General features: G+C 42.3%; 1 protein-coding gene across 6 annotated transcripts in view; it reads right to left on the reverse strand.

Annotated features, from left to right (window-relative positions):
- The window catches only part of LOC131072453 (protein NUCLEOLAR FACTOR 1), a 250,588-nt gene that overhangs the window by 94,139 nt on the left and 132,562 nt on the right, over positions 1–23,887 (reverse strand). For all 6 annotated transcript variants that reach the window (XR_009372778.1, XM_058008619.2, XM_058008617.2 and 3 more), the window contains exon 13: positions 22,983–23,055. Coding sequence is in view for 5 of the 6 variants with exons in the window: in XM_058008619.2 (XP_057864602.2) it covers positions 22,983–23,055 (73 nt within the window). In the remaining variant the exon portion in view is untranslated. The remainder of the gene's footprint in view (positions 1–22,982; positions 23,056–23,887) is intronic.

Below are 23,887 nucleotides of genomic sequence, written 5' to 3' on the forward strand. Positions count from 1 at the left end.
CTATGAGGCAACGAGAGACACACTCTCGAAGGTGGAAAAGTGGATCGAGAGTGCAAGAAAACAGGCGGATGATTTCCTTACTCAATTTGTCCAGGCATATGATAGGACAACAGGACTCGAGTTTAGAATCCAGTTTTTGGAGGGAGTTTGGGAAGAATTCCAACCTATTCAGGAGAAGACTATTCCACGCTTCAAAGCTTTAAAGAAGATTCCTAATTCCACTTTGATCAGCGAGAGCATTCTGCACAGTGGAGACAAATACGATTTCCATGGTTGGTATTGTTCATTGGCCATGAAGAGATCAACTTATGAGAACACCCAGTTGAGTTGTATGGAAATGGAAGGATTGATTCAAGACATTTAGATGAAGATCCTTGTCTCAATTGAGGAGTTATTGGGTGTCGATGTTAGTGATGCTAGTGTTTTACACTTAGCCGAATTAAGAGACAAGATGAAACTTATGTAATTTTGTTAGTTGGACTCTTTCAAGAAGAGTCAGATAGATGGCTTGGTCGCTTTGTTGATTCATGTTCATAGTTCGCAGAAGCTCATGCCAGATTGGGAGAACACTTTCGATGCTCGCTCGGATTCACTGGACGTGATTGATTTGCAGCAGGATACCTTGCCTAGAATTTCCATGGAGGAGTTAGATTCTGTATTGGCTAGATTCTTGGAGTATGCTAGGAGAGAGAGAGATGCAGGGAGGAATCTTCTAGAAGATTCCCTATTTGATGACTAGGTATCTTTTTATTGGGCCATATGTTGGTGGCGCCATTTTTTATGTAAACCCTAATTAGGGCAATTCTAGGGTTTTGTTGGCATGATCTTGGTCGTTGATCTTGTATCAATCTTGGCCATCCATTTTGTAAGAGACTCTATATATACCTCCTTGTCTCTCATTTGTAAGAGAGTTTTTTTGTAGAATTGTTGGTATATGCTGCAGCTCTCTGAATCTAAATCATTGTTCAATTGTTGGTGATTTTGCTCTTCAAATGTTGTCTTTGCATTCATGGTTCTCAATTCCTCCAAGTTAGATTAGAATTTATTTTCATGTTCATTAGATTGAGTGAAAGATTTGTTGAATATATTTGTGTGGAATCCTTAATCCATACCACTAGCCTCTCATCACTGGTAAGTGCGCCTTGTGTGGTCAACTGAAAATTTGAGTAAGCTTAACTTCAATTATTATGCAACCTTTGCCAAGCATCAACTTGGATGGTGTCAATGTGTGATGGTAATAGTCTGAAAATCCTTAAGTATAGCTTAGACGATTGCACTAAGCTTGTGTCAATACCTGTTTGTGAGACCTTGCCTAGTTTGATTCCATTGAACTTATTCATCATTTCCTACATTCTTAGGCCTAGAATAGATTTCATGAACCCTATTCCTTTTGCCCATTTTTTAGTAAGAATTAAGTCCAGAGCCATATTGTTAAATTCTAAGTTGTCAGCACACCTATTCCGCATATTTCATGATCGAAGAAGATAATCCTAACATTTGCGTAAGTCCCCAAGCTAACACATCAATTCACATCGACCATTGAGTTACCCACTCGTCAAGACCTGACATGTAGAAACCTTGGAATCATTTTAGTTGATCTTATCCTTAGCATCTGAGGTGATTTTGTTCAAGAGAGGGTAAATTACCTTGGTATTTTATTCTGAAATGTTATGTGCATAAAAAACACATCAACAAGATGATAAGAGCGAACTTCATGTTTCACCACTATAGAGCGAAGTTCCTTCCTTACAAATTTGCATTTTAAAACAAAATTGACAACTTCATGTTCAAGCACTTTGGAGCGAAGTTCATAACCTAGCAAAATGAAGCGATCTTAAGACAAAATATATCAACTTCGCGCATTGAAGGAGAAGAGCGAAGTGCTTACTTCATGAGTTGAAGGGAGTGAGCAAGGTTTTAACTTCGGTAGCTGAGAAAGGTGAGCGACTTCGTGTTTTCACCAAGGAGAGCGAATTTCATAAGCATGAGCAAAATTGAATGAGAAAAGGATAATCGCCTAAAGAGGATACAATATCAAATGAACTTCATGATCTCATTTAGAGGAGCGAAGTAGAGCGATCTTACAACTTCATGCATTGAACAAAGAGAACGAAGTGCTTAATTCATGACTTGAAGGGAGTGAGCGAAGTTCGAACTTTGGGAGTTGAAAGAATGAAGTGAAGATCATGAATCCAACAAGGAGAACGAAGTGTATGCAAAGTAAACTTTGTGATTTGACCTACATGAGCAAACTTCACAATTTGAAGGGTATGAGCAAAGTTCAAGGAAATGAAGAAGATTAAGGCGAGGAGAAACTTAATGAACATTAAGGATGGAATACACTTCAAGAGCCCCTCTTCACGAGCAAAAAGCAACTTCAAGTGTTGCTTCATGATGGCGAATCCTCTTTATATGCTTTAATCAATCTATATTAAGTATGTGTAATCCTTGCTTGTTTGTTTTGCAGGACATGAAGAGAGTCACAAGAGAAAAGGTTTGGAGTTTCAAAGGAGAAGGACAACGGTGACATCAGAAGTACATCAATACTTCAAAACTAAGATCTACACCTCGCACATCTATGATTGAAGCCTACATCGAGCACAATTGAAGAAGCAGAAAGTTTCATAAGAGTTAATCAAAGTTAGAAGATCAAACCTACAAAGGGCAAGTTGGAGGTCGTGTCCCAATCATCATCCTAGTCACTAACTCTACCAATTAGAGGGGTTCCACATCTACATGTCTTGATTCAATGTAGGTAACTCACCAATTACGACACAAACTCCAAGGCAACTACCCTTGATTTCTATTGGTCCACACTCATGGAATGTAATTTTCTCATTGGCTATGGAGAAGTTTGTTGTAAAAAACCCTAATTAAGGTTTTTATTGTAAAAACTTGGCCGTTGATGGAAATCCAATCCTAGCCATTCATTGTAAATGAGCTCTCTATATAAAGCTCAGTCTCTTCATTTGTAAAGGCTAATGGTGAATAGCTAATAGGTGATAGCTAATAGTGAGAGAATAAATAGAGAATAGTGTTTGCCCTCTCGGGTGAATAACTTAAGGCATAAGGAACATAATGCAGAATAATGCCGTAAATATCAAACAAAGTATATCAGATGTTCTATTCCCAAAAATAAGTGTGTTTTACAAGTTACATTCCGAAGTATAAAAGGGTACCGAGGGGGTGCGAGCGCCAATCGTTGCACCGCAACTACCACCCCTCGGTTGCCCACTAACCAAAACAATTACACATAATTAACTAATGTTATTCCCATGTACAATAATGCCGCCAACATCATCCCCCCTAAAAAGAAAAGTCGTCTCCAGGCGACTTACAAAAATGGAGATAATGCAACCTATACAATATACATATCTGAAAAACTAGGGAGGGGGCCGAGGAAGCATCCCTGAAGCAAAAGGGTAAGATGTTGGTGTCTGGGCCGCCAAGCGGGCGCGGAGCTCATACACCTGCTGAGTGCGTGCAGTCACATCCCGCTCCGCCACCAATACTTTCTCCAAAGCTGTCTTCACCATGTGTGCGACTTCCAGCAACTCCTTCTCTTTTGTATCCACTGCCTCCGTCGCGCAGACCAACCGAGTTTTCTCGGTTGCCAGACGAGTCTCTACCTCGGCCTTCGTTGCCCGGGTCTCAGTCGTCTCTGTGCGGGCCATCTCTATCTGTGCCAACAACTGCGCCCTCTCGGTTGCCCATGAGGCATGCTGGCTAGCCACATCTCTCTCTAACGCGACGTGTGTAGCCTCGCGGGCCGCAGACTCCTGTTGTGTATGCCTCAATATATAATAGGCATCCCAGTAGACCTGCTCGATCTCGCGGACAATTGCCGTCACCCGACTCTCTACAACGGGCTGACGCAACCTCCAAGCCTGGAACATCCCCTCTGTCTCAACAATCGGTCACCCCTGAGACTCAAAGTAGGTAACTAAGGCTGCTGGGCAGTCCACCCGCATAAACTGTAAGACCTACTCTAGCTCCACCACCACCTGCTGCAATGCTTGCGTGTGGGTAGCGGCCACCACCTACCTACCCCTCGTCACCATATCAGCCATGTCAGCTAGATAGGTCTCAATATCCTCCCCCGTCTGCGCCGAAGGCTGTGATGTCCCTGGTGGAATGGGCACAACTGTATCCTGCTGTGAAGGTACCTTCTCCACCACCGAAGGTCTACCATCTCTTGGTGCCTGCCCAGCAGAGGTGACCTCCCCCGCCTCGTTCCCAACTGTGAGTCCATGTGCCTCCCCTGATGAGTCATCCAAGTCGACTACCTCTGCTCTAGTCTCTCAACACGGTGAGAATACAACAGCTCCCTCCTGTTGTGCCAGTGTCATCTGAAACCGCTGTGTGAGCCAGCTCTGCATAGCCTCAAGGTCGGCACGCATCTCCGTGACCAAGGGATGGTTCGCTATCGTCGGCTCCTCCAACAAGGAAGCAGAAACAGTCACCACTGCGTCACTACCCACGACGTCCAACCACACGTGAGGCTTGGTATCCACCACCTCCACCTCCGTCAGCCCCTGCTCCTCAGCGACCACTACCCGATGCGGCGACTCCTCCGTCCTTGACTCTGCCATGTCCTCGGTAAGTGCCGCCGTGATTTGGCCCGGTGATGTTCCCTGGTACTCGTGCTGGAGGAGACCAAGTGTAACAAGTGTATGGCTCTACCCGAAGGCTGGAATACAAGTGTCGCCCACGCCAGAGATGGCACAGGCATGCCCATCGGTAACAGGGGTGGGGCAAACAGGACTTGTATAGGCTCCTCCGCCACCTGGCTGCTATCGTCCTCCTCATCTTCCACCTCTGAATCCTCTGCGTTGCTGGAATCCCTCCCACTGTCAGGCTCCCCTGAGGCTGACGCCATATCTATCGCCCGTTTCCGCTTTGCGGAAGAGTGCCCAATGTCCAAGTGCCTCCAATACATTATTGGAGGCTCTCCTGCTATCAACGGTCCCTGCGGCTGTACCTCCAACTCGTCCTCCGGTGCTGCTTCCCGCATGGCCTCCAAGAATAACCCTATAGCGTAGTGAGGCATATAGAATGTGCGATGCTGGAGCGTCAAAAACTTATACATACGCTCTGCCAGTAACGCGGCCCAATCATACACAATGCCATTCATCAACCCGTTCATCAGCATAATCTGAGGGAGGGCGATGTCCGACGCCCTACCCGACCCTGTCAATCTGCTTTTGATGACATCCATAATGCATCTCCAGTGGCCCTTCGCAACAAAAGTCTTACGGATTCCGCGACCCTTCGTGGCACTAGCCACGCTGTCTAGCTCTGCTGTTGTCAAGTTCCGGGAGATTAATTTAATCCACCGCTCCTTCTCCTCCTGCGTCATCTTTTTGGCCTTCAAGTCTATTTTCTTCCCCTGGCTGCCTGGAATGCCGAATACCCTCGTGAAATCCCCTGCTTTGAAGGATATAGTAACATCCCTCCGGAGGTATTCAAACGTGTTGGTGCATGTGTGCCTGTCGAAGGTGTCCACCATGAAGCGTAGGGCACCCTCGTACTCCCGGATAGGGAACACGAGCATCCAAACAGCCCACTCTACTTGTGCCTTACGGAGGTTTTGCTTCACCAAGTCATTGTCGGGGGTGTCCTGCCACCATTTCTGGCATTCCGATCCATTCAGGCCTTCAAAAGTGATATTCTGTGGCGTCACTGTGTTTTTCGCACTTATGGCAGCCTGTGGTGCCTTCTGTTTTTGCTTTTGTTGGTCACTGGCATCCATGGTGCCGCCTGCAACACGTACTCCTGACGCTAAAATCCTGATATTGCTATCCCTATCCCTCTGGCTGCTACTGGAAGAAGCGTGCAGCTCTTTTTTCCAACTTCGTTTCCCTGCTGAATCCATTAATCGCTGTATAACTGATTGCCTGTTAAAATAAAAATCGTACACCTTCGTAACGACCCTCTTCTTTTGTGTATGGCTGCCACTGTGCGGGCTGCTACTACTTTTTCTCCCCTATGCGTGGGCTGCGTGGTGTCCTTTTATGCTGGTACGACGTGTTTCTTTTTCCTTGCTATGCGGCGTCTTTTTTTCCTTGCTGTGCGTTGCGTGGGGGTTTTATGTTCCCTTGTTTGCCTCGCGCGAGGGTTTTAAGTGCGGTGCGTGTGGTGTGCGGTGACCACCTTCGGTGGCATCCATCGCCGCTGGCCCCACCATCGGTGTGACCACCGCACAGTGGAACCACTGAAGGTGTGCATCCACCGCACGATGGTTCCACCGTTGGCGGTTCGCCACCTTCAGTGGTCCCACCGTACGGTGGCCACTTTTTTATTTTTTATAATTATATATTTTTATTTTTATTTTTTTCTAATTTTTAGCGGACTGACTGACTAGAGGGTCCCGGTTCCCTCCATTCGTGATAGACCTTTAATTTAGACCCATTGACAGCGTCTGGTATCTCCTTCCCGTCTAGCATCCACAACTTAATCACCCCGTTTGTATTGACCTCGCATATCCAGAAGGGCCCTAACCATCGGACTTTGAATTTCCCAGGTTTAATTTCGTTCTTCTTGTTGAATTTCAACACTAGCTGTCTGGGAGTAAACTTCATTCGCCGAAGATGCTTGTCATGCCAAACCCCGTCTTTGCTGGGCTGTCTCTGTCGCCCACTGAGCCATCATCCTTTGTTCGTCCAATTTGTTCAAATCGTACAGTCTCTCCCTCAGGCTTTCCATGTTGCCAAGTCGATTATCGATGGCGATCCGGAGACTCGGCACCATGAATTCAACTGGCACCACGGCTTCTTGTCTATACATTAGCTGGAAGGGAGTCTGTCCAGTAGTTACCTTGTAAGTTGTTCGGTATGCCCAGAGTACTGACGGTAGGCGCTCCTCCCAGTCATCCTTATCCACTTCGCAAGACTTATATATCACCGACATTATTATTTTATTGGTCGCCTCGGCCTGGCCGTTCGCCCATGGATAGTAGGGGCTTGATAAGGAGTGGAAGATTTTAAACTCCGTTGTCAGCAATCGGATTATGTGATTCACAAAATGGCCTCCTCTGTCACTCGTCAGTTGGATTGGAATCCCATGCCGCGTAATGATGTGTTCATAGATGAATTTTGCTGTATTGACCGCCGAATTGTCGGGTAAGGCCAGTGCCTCCACCCACTTGGTCAAGTATTCTATTGCCACTACAATATATTTGCATCGTCGGGCTCTACTTGGTTTTAATGGTTCGACAAAATCCAATCCCCATCTCTCAAACAGTTCCTGGGCATTCGATGGGTTGAGGGGCATAAAATCCCTTTTTAATGGCCGTCCGGCCCGTTGGCATGTATCACAGCTTGTTACCCACTCCCTGGCATCATTATGTAGTGTCGGCCACCACAGTCCTGCCAACAAAACTTTCCTCGCCATGGTGTTGGGCCCCATGTGTCCACCTGCGGGCCCTTCATGTGCTTCTCTTAAGACTCCCGAAATTTCCTCTTCTAGGACGCATTGCCGTAGGATCTGATCGGGCCCCATTTTATACAATAGGCCATTAATGAGTTGGAATGTCCTGCTCCTCAGTACCAGTTTCCTTCTTTCTCTTGGTGGCATTTCCCTCGGGAATCTTGATGTCGACAAATATTCCCCCACACTTGCGTACCAAGCGGGGAGAACCGCGATGCGAAATAAGTGAGCGTCTGGAAAATCTTCGTTCACTCCTTCGGCTGGTTCTCTTGACTGGATTCTCGACAGCTGGTCCGCTATCACATGGCTCTTCCGAGGTCTTACTATAATGTTGAATATAAATTCCTGCAGCAATAGCAGCCATCGGCTGATTCGTCCTTGGATAATTGGCTTGTTTACCAGATACATTAAAGCCTGGTGGTCCACATAAAATGTGAACGGGGTGGCGAGCAAGAAATGTCGAAATTTCTGGACGAAGTACACCATCCCGAGGGCTTCCCTTTCTGTGGTGCTATAATTTTTCTCTGCCTTCGACAGGAGTCTGCTTGCAAAGTAGATCGGGTGATCTAGCCCGTGGTCGCCAACCTGCGCCAGTGTGGCCCCTATGGCAAAGATGGATGCGTCAATGTGTACGTGGAACTCTTTGTCCCAGTCAGGATATGTTAGGATTGGCGCACCCACCAACCGTGACTTCGGTTCTTGGAAGGTCTCCTCCTGAGCCGTCCCCCATATATACCGTTCACCTTTCCTTGTCAGCTTGTCCAAAGGGCAGGATACTCGAGCAAAATTTTTGATAAATCGCCTGTAATACCCTATGTGTCCTAGGAAGGATTTGACTCCCGTGACATCTGTGGGTGCCTCCATTTCCACTATCACCCGAATCTTGTCTGGGTCAGTCTTGAGTCCAGCCTTACACACCATGTGTCCTAACAGCTTCCCTTGAGGCACCATGAATCTGCATTTTTTGGGGTTGAGTGCTAGGTGAGCTCGCCTGCATCTCTCCATGCATTCGCCCAGTGCGGCCAAATGTGTATCTTGGTTACTGTAGATGGACCAGTCATCCAAGAACGCCCTGAAGTTCCCTACTGACATCTTTTCAAATATGTGAAGGATTATCCGTTGAAAGGTCGCTGGTGCGTTGCATAATCCGAACGGCATTCGATTATACGCGTACACGCCATCCTCCACTATGAAGGTGGTTTTTAATTTGTCTTCTTTGGCGATGGATATCTGGTTATACCCAGAAAATCCATCCATGAATGAATAAATTTCATGACCGGCCACTTCTTCCAAGAGGCTATCCATAAATGGTATTGGAAACGGGTCTTTTATGGTGACCGCGTTAAGGCATTTGAAATCCACATAGATTCGTATCTGGTTTCCCTCCTTTTTAAGGGATATCACTATGGGCGATACCCACTCACTAGTCTGCACTTTAAAAATAATCTCGGCTTCGAGCATACGTTCAATTTCATCATTCACTCTTGCCGCATAGTTTTTATTCATTTTGTATGGCCTCTTCTGTACAGGTACGGCCCTAGGTATGAGTGAAATTTTGTGTACACATAGTTCTGGCGGCACCCCTTTGAGTTTCTTATACGTCCAAGCGAATACATCCTTGTATTCCATGAATATTTTAAACATGGCGGCTTTCAGGACTGGGTTCCAGTCGTCGCCAACCAGGATGTTTCTTGGCTCTGCTTCCGTGCCGAGGTTTGTCGGTTTTACGGACTCTTCGTACCGGATTGGTTTTGTCATGTCAAACCTATGTGCTGGTACTTCGTTGACTGGGGCATCCCCTTCGGTGCATTCCCCGTACGCTGGCGGAAATTCGTTCTCGTCCCGATCCTCGTCAACCTGCAACATGTTACACCCATACAGCAGCTCGTAGTCCTCCATTTGCTAGTGGAAGAGCCCATTAAGGGAATCGGTCTCATCCTCAGAACATCCTTGGATTCTGAGAACGCCTTCCTCGTTCGGTTCCCTTCTGTACTTTCCTTCATCAACTCCACCTTCGCCGTCTGATTCCGACTCTGACGCAAGTTCTTCACTCACAAGTTGTGTTTTCAGGTCGATAATAAATTTTCTCCCGACTTTCTCCATTGACAACGTGTTACGCTTCCAATCATGATTCACTTTGGCTGCCACCAACCACCCTCTGCCCAGAATGGCGTCGTATCCTTTCTTGGCTAGCGGAATCACCATGAAGTCGAGGACAAATGGTTGTGTCCAGATGGTCACTTGTGTGCCATGAGCGTTCCAAGGGGTTTGATACCATGTTGATCTGCTCCCAGTAAGTTAAAGGTTGACGGCCATAGTGTTGGTTTGCCAAGCTGCTTCCAGGTTTCTTTCGGAAGCACAGTCACTCCGGACCCGCCATTGACGATAGTGTCAGTCAAAATGGTTCCCAGTATTCCCATTTCTACCACCGCTGGGTGTCGGCCACTGTATAGTGTCAGGACCAATGGGTCGTAGGTGTTCTGTCGGTACCATCCGTATTCTGGGTTTCCTGACTGTGCGGGGTTACTTGGACCGTACCTAGGAGTGTCGTACGTAATTGCGGCATCGTTTCCAGGAGGTCCTTCATTTTCACCGGTACTTCAATTTGCAGCATTTGCTTCAGGATATTCTCCTCCGCCTTAGATCGAGAGGTACTTACCACTTCCTGGGTGCTCCTTTGTGCCAACATTTCCTTTGCCACTTCCACCTTGGCCTCCAGCACCCGCTGCTTCTCCATGCGAGGGTCTGGGTATGTGGCCTTCTTTGCCTACGACCGTGTGATTGCCAATACCCGTTCCTCCGTCCTGTCGATGTTGAGCAGGTTTACTCCAGACTTTGGGCACGTTCCATCATCGTGGTCTCCAGGCCCACACCATTTGCATAATTTTTGTGGAGTTTCTTCTGAGGTGCATTCTCTAGCAAAGTGGCCCCATTGATTGCAAGTTCGACACTGGATCATTGGCCGTCCCTTTGCATCATATTGGATTCGGCTCCTATTATTATTATTGGTCCTCCCCCCTCACCGGTTGTTCCGATATCCGCCAGATGATGCATTATTGTTGGCGGTTTGCGAAGATCCGGCGGCCGGCTGCTCTTGCATGAAGAGAACTTGTTGGTTCCTGGTTTCATATTGTAGGGACATTCCTTTGTCAAATGTCTCGCAATCTGGCAAATGTCGTAGAAAGCCTTCTTGGGACAGGACCCCTTGGTGTGTCCGTCACTCCTACAGTCGGTACACCACACTTCATTTTCTTCCGTCTTACTTGTACTCCTTTCATGGCTTTGAATTCTTTTAGCATTCGTTCGATGTCCTTTTGGAGAGCATGCACCTTTTTACTCGATTCGCCACTGCTGCTACTTTCCCTGTCAGAATCTTCATCATTGTTAGATGAATATTTATTACTTTTCTTCTTCCTTGATGTTTTGTATTCGCTCTCTAGGTCCATCGCCCTATTATAGGCGTCGTCATATGACGTCGAGGGTACAATTTTCATTTTTTTCCATAGGGAGGATTTCAATCCTTCAACGAACCATCGTTTTTTCAAGCCCTCAGCCGGTTAGCTTTCCATTTTACCCAACAATTCCTTCAGTCTCCTGCTGTATGCCCGTACTGTCTCCTTGGTACCTTGTTTGGTATTGCATATCTCTGTTACAATTTCGTTGTCATCACGGAGCAACCGAAACTCCTCCGTGAATTCCTTCTGTAGGTTGGCCCACGTGGCCACTTTTTGCTTATCTACATCGGAGTACCAATCTATGGCAACTCCACGTAACGTGGCTGGGAACTGCTGTACCCAGTCATTCTGGTCTGTCACTCCGTTGGCAGACCAAATAGTTTCACATGTACGGCAGTGCCGTAAGGGGTCTTCCTTGCCGTCCCCTGTGAACTTTGGCAATTTTTGTTTACTCGCCATCCCTAGTCGTCTTCCAGGGGGCGGTTGTGTCTGTGTCTGTGGCCCTGCGCTGCTTCCTCCGGTGGCGTTGGTGGTGTGTCCTGCGTGGACGACTGGAGGTACGGTGTTTTGCCTGTCGTGTGTGGCACCTACACTCGTACAGTTGCCCTCCCCTTCGCTCTCACACGCGCCCACTCTTGCTTCCCATTGGTGATCTTCACTCCGTGGCGTAAGGGACAAGTTTCTAAACTGATCCCGAGTCTCCTCGACTAGATTTCGTTGTAACCTTGTTTCTTCCAGAAACTCTTCTTTGCTTTGCGTCCTACGATGATCTGGCAACGCGTAGAAATTTCCGTCGGCCTCTGCACCCTTCGTGACACCTCCTTGGTTCCCCTTGGGCCCCCCTTCGGCAGGTCGTCCTTCGGCAAGTTGTCTTAGCCTCTGTCTACGTTCTACTTGCTGCTCCAGAATCAAGGCCCTCTGCGCGGCCTCCCACTCATTCGTTTCTGGTTTTTTATTTCTATCTTTATTCAATAGGTTTGGCATTAATTGTCGCACATTCCCATAACTCACAATACATAAATGAAAACATGTCTTTATTAATTCATCTGCTCAATGCTCAAATACAACTCGTGTCAATGACACTTTTATTTGAAAATAAGAAGTTCAAGGTTCAATTCCCTCCTGGCCTGGCGCCATCTTGTTCTGTTTCCCCTCGGTTGTTCTCTTCGTAGCGTTGCAGGATTTGTTGTCGTCGCTCTTCCTGGGCAATCTCCTCCAGGCGGGCTTGTTGTACCAGCGATGCCTGTGCAAGCAACCGGGGGAGGTGGTTCATCAACCGGTTTACTGCCGCGCTAACCTCCAGCGCTGTCCACACGGCACTTGGTGGGATTTCTGCCTCCGCCGCCTCTCGTCGGACATAGGTCTGAATGGCTACCTGGAGCAAAATTGAAAATTCTTGCGTTGCCGTGTCTTCTCCTGTGTAAAGTTCTGTTCGCACGCCGTCGGCCTCTGGGTTTATTTCACCAACGGGTAGGCCCATTGTGTCTGTGCGCCATCCATGTCTTCCGTTCCCGAGTACGTCTAGGCAACGGCGCCAAATGTTTGCCCTCTCTGGTGAATAACTTAAGGCATAAGGAACATAATGCAAAATAATGCTGTAAATATCAGACAAAGTATATCAGATGTTCTATTCCCAAAAATAAGTGTGTTTTACAAGTTACATTCCGAAGTATAAAAGGGTACCGAGGGGGTGCGAGCGCCAACCGTTGCACCGCAACTACCACCCCTCGGTTGCCCACTAACCAAAATAATTACACATAATTAACTAATGTTATTCCCGTGTACAATAATGCCGCCAACAAATAGCAATTAGAATAGAGGTAGATTAGGAGAGGGAATGACTTGTAAATGAGATACTCATTTCATTGAACTTATGGTGAAATTTGTTATTTCAACAAGCCTCATGGTTCTACTTCTCAATTTATTTCCATGTTGATTAGATTGAATGGAAGAAGATGTTGAATGTATTCATGTGGAATCCACCTAATCCATACCACTAGCCTCTTGCTGCTTGTAAGTGCGCCTTGTGTGGTCAACTGGAATGATATGAGCTTAACTCTGAATCATCCTACACTCATTGCTTATGCATTAACTTGAATGGTGATCAATGCTTGATGGTATTGGTTCGAACATCCTTGAAATGTCCTTAGAAGATTGCACTGAGCTTGTGTCAAATTGTTCAGTTTGATGGTGAGATCTTGCTCAGTAGGATTCTATATAGTCATTCATCTATGTTCTTACATTCTAGGTCCTAGTATAGACTTCTCAAACCCTATTCCTTTTGCTCTTTTTTTATCTTCCAGGCGAATAGATAGGACCTTAGTTCCAGCAAATCAAGCATTCAGGCATTCGAATGTAAGTCCCCTTGTGATTCCAGCACAATCACATCAAACCAATCGAACTTATCCACACGTAGTGACCCTACATTCATGAACCTTGGAGTCGTCTCAAATAATCCTTAAGCTAATCTTCAACATTCGATAGATTTTGTTCAAGAAAGGATATGGTACTTATGGTATTTTATTCTGTGTGCGCATGTGCCTAAACAACACATCAACATTTTTGAATCAAGATCACGAGCCACGAGAGTGGGCATGTCACAGGGGTGAGCATATTGTAGAGGAGTGTGTAATGTTATTCTAACATGTTCGCACTAAGGGGGAGAATGTTAGGAAATTTAAGTTAGTGCTTCATGTATGTGGGTAAATAATAGTTATGTGAATAATTATTATCATATTAATGTTAGTATATAGTAATATTATTGTTATATTAACAATAATATATAATATGGTTTGAGTTGTGTATTGTTACGTGAGTAATAATCACAACTAAATAGGGAGTTTGTTCCCTATAAAATAGGATTAGTAAATCCTATATATATATATATGTAAATAATTCCTGAATGAATAGATGGAGAAGCACATAATAATTGATTTTAATTTATGCAGCTTTTATTCGGCTGAGCCCAAATTTGTCTATACAAATAATATCCTGTAGCCAGATTGGAGGAACGTCTAACCTATTTCCTCTAAATTTTTCGTTCCTGAGGATGAATCTTGCTGCAACTCTCAACCAGAGCTCTACTTCAGATTTAACAATGAAGAAAAATGATCAAGAATGATGAAAAATGAACTCTAAATGCCTTTTAAAAGGATCCAAACCCTAGGTCATCACTTTTAGGGTTTCTATGATTTCACTTTATTATTTTTTATAAAATCTATGCCTTTCTTTAAAAATTGACCCCTTAGGTATTATATTTGACTATTATAATGTTTTCCCCTTTTTATTACAGCATTTTATGCCTCAAATGCCTAAGAAAAAAGGGGCCAACTTATTATAAGTTATTTTATTATAAAGTGATCATAATATCACTTTAATATAATTTATTTAAATCCATAACTTAGGAAATATTAAAATATTAAGATATTTCCTTATTTATTCATAAAATGCAATCTCGGACTCAATATGAATTTTGTCTGAAGCACTGTGGTCACCAATGCCACCTGAGTCCTGCAAGCTAACTGACAGTTCCTCCTAAAAAATAGGAACTCACCCTAAAAATAGGAACCTCACTCCAAACTCTAGAAACTGCTCAAAAGGCTCCTGCTCTACTCCATGGTACCCCAGGTGGTTATCCAGTCAACTGCCAGTTTTCCCTAAAAAATAGGAGACTTCCCTAAAAAATAGGAATTGTAGTGTAAACGCTCAAAATGGCTCACAGAGCCCTTGCAAAGTTGTATGCCCCTTAGAATGAGTCCCCTAAGCATCTGGTTGACCTATGGGAACTCGAGTGATAGGTCAACTCTGCTCATCTCCTGTCGCCTAGAAAGAGTGGACACATTTCCAACTGTAGGAAAACCCAATGTAGAGGACTACTGTGATGCAAAAATATAATACAATGTTTATCTCCATTTACCTTTAAGGTATATAGTAATGTAATGCATCACAGTTCATCATTTAACTTTTAAGGCAAAACTCTAAAGCAAAGTTGCATAAACATGGATATTGATATTGTAAGAACCCTTACTAACTTTGCCCTTAAATCATTGATTTCTACCCTTGGGAATTTTGTCAAACACTTGTCTTGCAAAGTCTGTACTTGCTGCTATGAGTTTTCTGTTTGTATTGTTTGGGTTTTGTACACTGCAATTAATGTTTTGAATGCCTCTAACCATGAAAGATTGACTAACAATGTCATAGAAATGATATGCCAATTGATTTTGATGCATATAAGTAACTAAAAATAACAACTACAGCTGCTTGACAAATCATCAAACACTTGGCATGCAAACTAGAAATTATGTGGCAGCAGCATAATGAAGTTTTTATTAGTTATTCTCACACCAAATAGTTACAAAGGTATAACATGTAATTTCCAAAACTTATGACAGCAAAATTAGAGAACCTGATATGTAAAATGCTTGCTACAAATGATGGTCTCCACTCTTCAATGGACTGCCAATTAAACACGTTCCTGCTGTAGCTACGAATAATTTGCCAATTAAATGCCTGATTTCTTAGTACTGTAGCACGTCACTATTCACGCAACTGTAGCGTTTCACTATTCACGGATTACTGTAGCGTCTACTGTAGCGCGGGTACTGTAGCAGCAATTGTATCTTGAAATGATTGCTTCAATTTTGATTTTTAATGGCTGCCAAATGAAACTGTAGGTCTGCAATTGATATATATTCGAAAATCTGCATACCCTAGATGTCTTCCCTTCTTTTTAAAGCCCAAATAGAACTCCAGAATGAAGCTCTCCTGAAATGCCAAATTCAGTGGATATTTCACCACCTCAAATGGTTGCAACACTGAAGAATTGTCGCTCTCCAATGGCTGACTGAATCAGAAACCCTTGGCTTCTTCTCCCAAGTTCATAACAACCAAATATCAATTCTCTGGATGGATGATATAAAATGAGCTCTTAAGTCCCTTTTTATTCTTTCTTATGAGAGCTCGAACATTTTCTTGGCCAATGTGGGATTAAAGACATATTCACACATTATAATATTAAAGTGACTATTATTATAAAGTTACTTTATAACTTTATAATAACATTAAAATATTTAAATAAATCACTTAAGTCACTTTTAATTAAATTAATTAAATATAAAGTCACCTTTTTTTATTTTATTTTATTTAATGACTTAATAAGAAATTAATTTAATCAATTTCTCCTTATTTCTCCACTTAGCCTTCGGAGAATGTAAAGGCTAAGAACTCCACTGAGATGCTAAAAAGGTGGGGACATTACAGTCCGCCCTTCCTAAAATTGCTTGTCCTCAAGCAACTTCAACTCCGGATGCTGCAAAATCTCCTCATTCTCCCAAGTAGCATCCTCTACTGGGAAATCCTTCCACTTCACCAAATATTCCCGGATGGTACGTCTCCTCAAGTTCCTTTATCTGAAATCAATGATAGCCTCTGGTATCAAAACAAGTTTTCCCTCATCATCCAGGGGTGGTAGTACTGTAGAAGGCACAATATGATGTCCTATCGCCTTCTTGAGGCGTGACAAATGAAAAACGTTGTGTACCTTGCTCTCTGCCGGTAAATCTAACTCATAAGCCACCTCTCCCACTTTCCTGATAATCCTAAATGGACCATAGTATCGTGGCTTAAGTTTCTCGGCACCACTCTTCTTGAGAGTGGATTGACGGTAAGGCTGCAACATAAGATACACCATATCTCCAACCTCAAAAGTCCGCTCAGTCCTCTTCTGATCTGCATACTGCTTCTGCTGATTCTGTGCCTTAGTTATATTATCCTTGAGAGTCTTAACAATGTCTTGACTCTCTTGTAACAAATCACCTGCACTGGGCACTCTACTGTCACTCAAAAGCAGATCCATAAAATTGGGTGCCTCATACCCATACAGGGCCATAAAGGGTGACATCTGAATAGACATGTGATAAGTGGTATTGTAGCAATACTCACAGAGATAAATCCACTTTACCCATGCCTTTTGTTGCCCTGCCATATAATTTCTGAGATTTCCCTCCACCCATTTGTTCACTATCTCCGTCTGACCATCTGTCTGAGGGTGGTAGCTAGTACTCGGAGTGAGCTCTGTCGCACACAACCTGAATAGCTCCTGCCAAAAGTGACTCATAAACCTGCTGTCCCTGTCACTCACAATGCTCCGAGGTAAGCCATGTAATCTGAATATCTCTTTGAAGAACAACTCTGCCACCTGCGTAGCAGTGTATGTAGCAGTGATTGGAAAAAAGTGTGCAAACTTCGTAAGGCGATCCACAACCACATATATGCAGTCCCTGCCTTGGGCTCTAGGCAGTCCTGTGATGAAGTCCATAGACAAACACTCCCACTTCCTATCAGGAATCGGAAGTGGCTGAAGTAAACCGGCTGGATAGGAGTGTTCTTGCTTATTCTGTTGGCAGGTGGGACACTCCCTAACATACTGAAGTACCTCTGCTTTGAGCCCTTTCCATGTGAAGCGCTCTCTAATCTGCCGGTATGTCTTGTAGAAACCAGGATGTCCTGCCATAGGTGAATCATGAAAAGATTTCAGAACCATCCTCCTCACTGCTGATCCTGGAACCAAAAATATTCGCCCTTTGTAAATGATGAGCTCATTCACAAGGGTGTATCTGCTGTCCTGAATAGTCCCATCTATGAATCCAACTGCCCAAGTATCCTTTGCATACTTTGCAAGGATCAAGTGTCTCCAATCCTCCGATATGTCTGTCAATAAGCTCAAATGGGGCCGACGTGATAAGGCATCAGCAACTACATTCTGTGTCCCCTTAAAATATGTAATGTCAAAGTCATAGGACTGTAACTTGCTCACCCACTTCTGCTGCCTATCATTGAGATCTCGCTGCCCCAAAAAGTATTTTAGGCTATTATGGTCGGTTTTGATAGAAAATTTGCTACCTACCAAATATTGCTTGAATTTAGCCAAAGCATGCATAATAGCTAACATCTCCTTATCATAAATGCTGAAGCTCCACTCTGGCCCTCTCAATTTCCTTCTCTCGTAAGCAATAGGGTGCTTCTCCTGCATAAGCACCGCTCCAATGCCCTCCCCGGAAGCATCATTGTGTAGCTCAAAAGGTTTGCTGAAATCTGGTAATGCTAACACTGGACAAGAAGTCATCAACTCCTTAAATTTCTCAAAACACTCCTGTGCCTTAGGAGTCCACAAGAAAGCTCCCTTTCTCATCAAATCTGTCAAGGGTGCTGCATGCCTAGAATATCCATCCACAAACCTCCTGTAGAAACCATCCTGAGATCACTGTCCCTGATTGCCTTAAGAATATGTGTCTTCCCATTCACTTTAAACCTCATCTCCATCTCCTTGAGGTTAAGAGTGAACTCCCCAATATCATGCAACCAACTCATCCCAAGGACTATATCTGTATCTCCCATAGGCACAACATAGAAATCTGCCTTAAAGTCATAATTATTAACTTTCAATGGGAGTCCAGTGATCTTACGATCACATTTGAGGACATAGCCATCAGCTACCCTCACTCTAATTCCCCCAAACTCCTCTGTTTTTATGCCACGCTTCTCCACCATCCTAGCATCAATGAAATTATGAGTGGCACCTATATCAACCAAAGTTATGACTCGCTGTCCAGCAAGCACTCCTCTCATCCGGAATGACCCTTCCTGCCTAATACTTGTGAGACGAGCTTCCCTAAGTTGCCCATCTCCTTCCCCATCCTTGGACTCCATTTTAGACAAGTTTTCAGCCTTGTCTTCCTCTTTTTCACCATCTATTTCCTCTATATCAGACTGCTGGTCTGAATTATCTGATTCCGATTCCTCATAGTATGCCCACATAACTCTGTTAGCTTTGCCCTTTGGTCTAAGAGGACAATCATGGTTTGCATCATAGGGTCCTTTACAGTAGAAACATAATTTTTTCTTCCTCAAATCATTTAATGTTTCCCTGTCAAAAGGTGCTGGAGTTTTATCTTTAGAATCATTTTTAAAATCAGTCCTCTCTGGTTTTTTATAAAATGGTTTGTTATCCTTACTAGAAGATGCTCCTTTGGACTGAAATTTGTTTGTTGGGACTGCATGTTCCATACTTCTTGCCTTTTTCATAGCTTCCTGTAAAGAAATAGGATCAAATGCCTTTATCCAACCTCTCAGTGGTTCGAATAGGCCCTCAATGAAAAGAACTATCAATCTACGCTCTGAAATGTTTGGCACCATGACTGCCAACCACTGAAATTCACCAATGAAATACTCCAAGTTGCCTGTTTGTTTCAGTTGTGCTAAGTCCCGGAAGTAAACCTCTGGATCTTTTTTGTCAAATCTTTCAACCAACCTTTCCACGAAGTGCTGGTACTCTGTCACCTGATTATGCTGAAGTGTTACCATACCATGGTACCACCAATCATGTGCTACTCCCTCCAAATGCAAAGTGGCGTATTTGATAGCTTCAATCTCTGTCATTGGCCTCAGTGCCAAAAATGTGTCAAGCTTATGAATCCAAGCTTGAGCTGTCATCTTACCACTCCCATCAAATGTAGGCATAGTAAGCTTGCCTGTGACTCTATTTAGCTCACTATTTTGACCTCTAGGCCTCCTATCCTGTCTGAGTGACCTGTAATGCTCTCTCCTCTGATTAACAAATCTCTCGAATGTCATCCTCTCTCGCACCTGTGGAGTTAATAAATCCCATTTGTCATTCGCAGCCATGAGGATATCTGCAAACATCTCCTCTCCTGGTTCTCCTGTAGGTGCTACCTCAGGCTCATCTCTAATGAAGGTAGGACGTGTAGGCCTGTCTGCTGTCCTGGAATGAGTCCTATGAGCTCTAGGTGACCCCACTGCACTCCTGTTATCCCCTTGCTCCTGATTCTGTCTGTCTTGTGAGTTCATGCACTCAATCATGGTGGTGAGTGCCTGCAAGGCCTGAGCCATCTGCTGCTGTCCTGTAGCCATTACTTTGAGAAATTCCCTTGTTTCTTGCTCCTCATTCCTATCGCCTCTGGGTGGGCTACCCCCTTGCCTGTCACCCATGGTGCCCGGCTGCCTGTCAAATTCTTGTTCCCTGTCAAACAAAGCTCGCCTGTGAGTGTAATATCTGTGAGAGCCAACCTCAGGCGGCTGCATGTGATTGCTAAACCCTCAGGATGGCAGGATTTAGCTCTGATACCAATGTAAGAACCCTTACTAACTTTGCCCTTAAATCATTGATTTCTACCCTTGGGAATTTTGTCAAACACTTGTCTTGCAAAGTCTGTACTTGCTGTTATGAGTTTTCTGTTTGTATTGTTTGGGTCTTGTACACTGCAATTAATGTTTTGAATGCCTCTAACCATGAAAGATTGACTAACAATGTCATAGAAATGATATGCCAATTGATTTTGATGCATATAAGTAACTAAAAATAACAACTACAGCTGCTTGACAAATCATCAAACACTTGGCATGCAAACTAGAAATTATGTGGCAACAACATAATGAAGTTTTTATTAGTTATTCTCACACCAAATAGTTACAAAGGTATAACATGTAAATTCCAAAACTTATGACAGCAAAATTAGAGAACCTGATATGTAAAATGCTTGCTGCAAATGATGGTCTCCACTCTTCAATGGACTGCCAATTAAACACGTTCCTGCTGTAGCTACGAATAATTTGCCAATTAAATGCCTGATTTCTTAGTAATGTAGCACGTCACTATTCACGCAACTGTAGCGTTTCACTATTCACGGATTACTGTAGCGCGAGTACTGTAGCGTCTACTGTAGCGCAGGTACTGTAGCAGCAATTGTATCTTGAAATGATTGCTTCAATTCTGATTTTTAATGGCTGCCAAATGAAACTGTAGGTCTGCAATTGATATATATTCGAAAATCTGCATACCCTAGATGTCTTCCCTTCTTTTTAAAGCCCAAATAGAACTCCAAAATGAAGCTCTCCTGAAATGCCAAATTCAATGGATATTTCACCACCTCAAATGGTTGCAACACTGAAGAATTGTTGCTCTCCAATGGCTGACTGAATCAGAAACCCTTGGCTTCTTCTCCCAAGTTCATAACAAACAAATATCAATTCTCTGGATGGATGATATAAAATGAGCTCTTAAGTCCCTTTTTATTCTTTCTTATGAGAGCTCGAACACTTTCTTGGCCAATGTGGGATTAAAGACATATTCACACATTATAATATTAAAGTGACTTTATTATTATAAAGTTACTTTATAACTTTATAATAACATTAAAATATTTAAATAAATCACTTAAGTCACTTTTAATTAAATTAATTAAATATAAAGTCACCTTTTTTTATTTTATTTTATTTAATGACTTAATAAGAAATTAATTTAATCAATTTCTCCTTATTTCTCCACTTAGCCTTCGGAGAATGTAAAGGCTAAGAACTCCACTGAGATGCTAAAAAGGTGGGGACATTACAGATATAGATATGGATACGGATACGGTCATTTTTTGAGATCCCTAATATGGATACGGCAAGATATGTATTCATACAAATATAAAAATATAATAAAATAAAAACCATATATATAACAAAATTTTCTAAGTTTTTTTTTTATAGGTAATAGGCCGTAGCCGCAATATTTTGAATTGTTGTTATTATTATTATTATTATTATTATTATTATTATTATGTTTGATTAGATTGACCCAAGACCTTCCCCATCCTATGGAAGGCCAAGAGTCACAGCTTAGAATTCCACTTTAGATGTCCCTATTGGGAATTGAACTTGGGTCTCCATAGTGAGAACCCAGTGTTTTAACCAGTTAAGCTCAACCCCTTGGACACAAAATTTTCTAAGTTATTAGATATAAATTTTTCAATAAAAATTATAATAAAAAAAAATAATATGAAAATTCTAATATATATTAAAAATGTCTTGTAAATTATAATAAAATATAATACAGATTTAATGATTATCCTTTTAAATTTTTTGTAGTGCCTACATTAAATTATAGTTTTAAATTATTTGTTAGTTTAATGTTACAGCCTACAGTATAATTTAATTATTATAGGCTACATTAAATGACCTTTCATTGGAGAAATATGCTAAAGTTAAAAAATTTCAATTCTAGACATGAATGACCAAAAATAGATTGGGTAACCCTTAAATCACCCAGAAATCTTTGAACAGAAGTAGAAAAAGTCAATTTATCCTTCGATGTGGCTGCAACAAGTGATTGGTTTTCTTTTTTGTACAGAGAAAAGTGAGCTAACCTTAAATCGAACATTAAGTTCCTCAACTTCTTTCTCCTTTCCTGTGAATTCTCTATAAGACTTCTCTACAAATTTGATAGCATGGTCTCTACTAATAGCAAATGCAGGTAATCTGATTTTATTACTTCTAATGTGTGATCATTCTCTGTGTTGTTAATTATTTTATTATTGCAGACTTATTGGTGGATGTAATATCAAATTTATTAACAAAAATCTGTGTTTATGAATGAAAAATTAAAATTGGCAATTGTTTTCTTTAATGTTCCTAAGTTCTGTTCAATCTAGACTCAGTCTAGCATCCTTAGCATCCATTATTGCATTTGTAATTGACATCATTCAAAGGTTAGAAAAATAAACATTTGCATATTTTTTATTCTCATTTATGGAACAGTGAGTTATATTGCTCATTTTCTATTGTTTCCAGCACTCTTGAATATTTAAAAACTGTTTGAAAAAATGCCTCCGCTATTCTATGAATATTGATATGGGTTTATGTTGAATGAATGATCTAGAAATTCAGATACAGCTGTTCTAAGTGATTATAATCAGAAGTTCTTCATAATAGCTTCTATGCAAAGTGTTTGACAAAATGTCTGCATGGTAAAATCAGAAAAATTGCAAGTTTGGAACATAGGCATCGGGTAGGGTCATTGCAAGACACTTAGAAATTTCCATTTATAAACAATTTTTCACTATTTCCTAGTTCCCCAAACACCACAAATCTGACTCCTTTAAAGTTCATAGCCATGTAGTTCATACTCAAGGCAGTTTCTACAGCAATGTAAGAAGCAAACACTTCTAGTTAACACTATAGTTCTGTAGCATTTATTAATGACATTTTTTCATTTCACTTATACAAAATGCTACATCTTCAATAGGTAAAAGTGTTTCTTACAGTAATCAACCCAATTGGAGAAGCAACAATGATGTCTGAAGAATAGAAATCACTGTAAACCTTGACAGTTTTCCTGTGTAATAACAAATACCAAAGTTACTCAAGAATATACTTCTTATCTAATTTTACTCATACTTTTGCTAGAAGTACATCTAATGCATTGCCTAATTCTCTTTCTTCAACCTGTGCAAAAACTATTACTAATGGATATAATGCAATATCTCCAAAATGCTCCATTTTATATGTAAATAAAATATTGCAAGATGATCTAAACTTTTAACATTTGGGAAAACAAAACAAAAGATGGAATATGAAGCTATCAATTACATGGGTATCCCTTTGGTATGGATAATGTCCCAACATAAAAAAGAGTGATAATGCTGGAGAACCATTGATCTCCCTTTGGTTGGCGAAATCATGATCCTCAATAAAATATTAGCAATGAGACGAAATATATCAATCTTCTTGCCTTTTCCCCTCTCAGGCAACAAACTAAATGCTAGAGAAGGCTGTCAGAAACTGTCTTTATGGTAAGCACGGAGAGGAGAAAGGAATTCCATTTTTATGGGACATCTGCATATTTTTAATTATCAATACCAGAGCAGATGTTTAGAACATTGCTTGTAGATCAGAAAACTAGGCCTTCAACACTAATCAAACAACAATGACATCAATGTCACAGGGTAGATGATAATATCCACTTGACATGGAAACTAACCAATGAGCATTGCTGATTGCCCTATACATGCACCCTAAGACACAAAAATTGAAAAATAGCATAGCGATCAGCAGAGCTTCAGGATGATCTATCAACTGTCAGAAGTTAGAAAAAAAAAAGTGACACGAGACGGATTTTTTTGCAAGGAAATCTGTCAATGTAAGGGATAATAAATTGAAACTAAGAC

Source organism: Cryptomeria japonica, chromosome 5 (assembly GCF_030272615.1).
Source record: "Cryptomeria japonica chromosome 5, Sugi_1.0, whole genome shotgun sequence".
Taxonomy (NCBI): Eukaryota; Viridiplantae; Streptophyta; class Pinopsida; order Cupressales; family Cupressaceae; genus Cryptomeria; species Cryptomeria japonica.